At 46.3% G+C, this 3,251-nt stretch overlaps 1 protein-coding gene across 1 annotated transcript; it reads right to left on the minus strand.

Annotated features, from left to right (window-relative positions):
- Nucleotides 1-952: 952 nt before the first annotated feature.
- Nucleotides 953-2,978, minus strand: LOC117260023 (uncharacterized). Its single transcript, XM_033631887.2, has 2 exons — nucleotides 1,199-2,978; nucleotides 953-1,039 (listed from the first exon to the last, which is right to left on the minus strand). The coding sequence occupies exons 1-2, from the start codon at nucleotides 2,117-2,119 to the stop codon at nucleotides 953-955; spliced, it is 1,008 nt and encodes a 335-aa protein (XP_033487778.2). The 5' UTR covers nucleotides 2,120-2,978.
- Between the last annotated feature and the right edge of the window lie 273 nt (nucleotides 2,979-3,251).

The following is a 3,251-nucleotide window of genomic DNA, read 5'->3' on the forward strand; positions in this document are numbered from 1 at the left end:
GGGTCAGCAACAAAATGTATTTCAGCTACCCAAGAACCAATATCAGTTTAAGTGTATGCTAAATTTAGAATATTATCAGTGCTTTATCTCACCATCAGACAGCAATTTTCAATGAGGAATTGAAGCGGTTCTCTTCAAAGCCAGAGTCCATTGAGAAAAACAGAGATTTCACATCGCTGAACACAGGACCTTCTGGTCAACTGCAGCCTTATTCAGTCAGTTTGTTTGGGTTATGTTGTGATTTTGGCATGTAAAAGGGATACTTTTGATTCACTAAAGTCACACAATAGCATAAACAAACTAACTGATTGAGGCAGCCGACAACCAGCAGCTTCCATGTTCAGAGAGCCAAAATTACTCTTTTTTCAATGACGTCTGGTGGCTTTGATGAGAACCTTTAATGGGAACTGAAGGTGTTGGAACGGGCTGTCTGAACTATCCCTTTTATCCCGGGCTGGATATTTATCATGAGGTTTCTTCCATGGTGTCAACTAGCAGCCATGTTTACACAGGATAGAAAAGGTGCCAATTAACTGGTCCTAGTTCAGCTGCCGCTTCTCTCAGCAGGGGTCTTTCCTTCAGGACTTTAGAGGGGATGTGCTCGCTGTTTAGCACCTCATTGTCCTGCTGACAGCTGTAGTGTTTGTGTAAGGAAGTAGAGGCCAAGCACCAAGTCTGTATGATTTCATTTGATTAATACATAAGAAATAATAAACCAGAAAGAGACAAACATGAATGCATGTTGGATGAATGCAAGAAACTCAAGGATTATTTTGATAAATTACATTTATTCTGTTCACATGGTGAAAGCTCAATAAATACACAGTTTAATACAAAAAGACACAGAAATATATTTTGTTCAAAATAACAAAAAACGAGAATTTTGTCCATAAATTTTGTTAGAGGTCATTGTTGCAATGAAAATAGTTGAGTGGACGGATTGCCGTATGTCTCAGCACTGTCCAGAGAAGGTGGCGTTTTGAAGTTGTTGCTGTGGCATCCAGTACTGCTGACTGGTGAAACAAACTCCGCTAGGAACCTGATGACAGAAAACAGATTTGGGTTATGAACTCATTCAGCTAACACTCTGGATTCTACAAGAGTAGGTTATGAATAAACACGGCCATTGTAAAGCGAATTCTCTTTAACCATTAATTATTAAAAAGTATAACGGCTAATGCCCATGACATGAACATACCTGATATGAGGGCTGCAGAGAGGACAGCTGGGCTGTGCTCACTGTGTGACAGTCTGGTTCCTGTGGGCTGTAGCTGGCCATTGGCTGACCCAGGAACTGGCTAAGGGTTGGGGGCTGCTCCACAAAGCCTGAGGATCTCTGCTCCAGCACCTCCTCGCTGAGGCCCAGCTGAGCGGACAGGTAGGAGATGTAGCGGATGGTGAGGCGCAGCGTCTCGATCTTGGTCAGGGTCTGTCCGGCTGGTGCCACTGAGGGCGGCAGGTATTTCCTGAGGTGATGCAGGGCCTTGGTCAGATCCCTCATCCTCAGCTTCTCTCTCTCACTGGCTGTGTGGCGCTTCTTCCCCGGATACCTGGACCTGGATTTCTTTGTGGTGGAGGCAGCTGTGGAGGATTTGGAGCAGGGCAGAGTCTGATTCTCATGGGTAAGACCAGGTGCTGCAGGGCTTTTGAAGACAAAACACTCCAAAGCATTTTGTTCAATTCCAGCAGCCTGGAGGGAGGTGGGGGAGAAGCAGAAAGAGTCCACAGAAGAGGTGGGAGACAGGCTGCTGCCAGCACTGAAGTAACCAGGATCTGAGGCTGGATCATAGGCCAGAGGATCGTAAGACTTGTCCAGCAGGGTCTTGCCGTCAAACAGGAAAGAGTCATCCTGGAGCTGGAGAGCAGAGCAGTAGGACACATCCATAGCTGCTGTTGTCGTCGTGGGTGAAGTCGATGCTGTGGTTGTAAGCTCTTCCCTGAGCAGTGAGCTGTCAGTGTGTCTCTGATGAGGCAGGCAGAGGATAGTGAAGAGGACCAGAGAGGCTGCTCCATATATGTGGTGGGAGGTGTGAGGTTGCACCTCCAGCAGCCACCTCAGGTCCTGAGAAGCTCTGGGAGCAGGGCCGACACCTAGGCCAGGGGGTCCCATGGGAAACATGCCAGCTCCAGCACAAGGTGTGACCTGGCAGCTCGCACAGGCATCATGGCAAATTCACACTACACACTCCTGCAGCCTGGGAACATGACCCTGCCATGACAGGGGCTTCACCTGGGTCACGGGTCTGTCTCTAAATCCTCCTGAGGATTTTTTATTAGAAATCTGGAGTGCCATGGGCTGTGACTGGAAGCAGCTACATGATCTGTGACCAGAAATATCCAATAATCCAAAATCATTGCCCTGTAACTGTAAGGCCTCCGGTTCAGCCAAACACAGTGGTCAATACTATGCCCCATCATCATTCATGTACATTAAACGTTCTTTACACTGAAGTTAGATGGCAGTTCTGCCTCTCATTAGAGCCGCTCTCTCTTTCTGCCCTGATGTCCCCTACAAGGTCAGGCTGGAGAAGTGTGCCAAGGCAGCTGTGAGGTGTGAGAAGTTTACACTTCATCCTGTTTGGACAGCAGTAGGCCTCCCTGTCCTGGGAACTCTGATCCACCTGGAAGAATTTGCAGGACTACTAACACACTTTATATTGAACTGAACTTGGCCATTTAGTTATTTATTACTAAGAACACTGTCCTGTCCAGGTCTCCCTTTCAAAAGAGATCTCCAACCCATGTTCGCCGTAATGTTTCTACAGTAGCCCAGAACGAACAAACCAAACACTAGCTCTAGATGGGGCCATTCGAGTTTTCTTGTTTTCTCATTTTCAAGTTAGCCACAGTAGTTAGAAGCCCATCTGCGACCACTAGCATCGGCAAAACGCTGAATGATAATGTGAATCTGCTTTATTCAGTGTTTCTACCTGCTTAAATCACAGGGTCTGTTTGTTTTGGAGAGGAGGTGACCTTCGCTGATCATTCGGTTCCCAGTAAAAACCTACTAAAGGTCTGGATCAGATAAAGAGTGAGCACAACATGGCACTTGGTGGGCAAGCTGCCCTTCTCTGACATGCCAAACACCATCGGAGAAGCTCTGATTCGTGACGTGAAACAGCTTTATTCAGTTTTTCTACCGGTTATAATTGCCTGTTCTATTTGTGTTGCAGAGGAGACCTCTGTGGATAATTTGGCTACTGGTGAAAAACTGTTTGTTCTTTATTGATTTTATTTTTTTGTAAAAAAAA

The sequence above is a fragment of the Epinephelus lanceolatus genome, chromosome 2 (genome assembly GCF_041903045.1).
Source record: "Epinephelus lanceolatus isolate andai-2023 chromosome 2, ASM4190304v1, whole genome shotgun sequence".
Taxonomy (NCBI): domain Eukaryota; kingdom Metazoa; phylum Chordata; class Actinopteri; order Perciformes; family Serranidae; genus Epinephelus; species Epinephelus lanceolatus.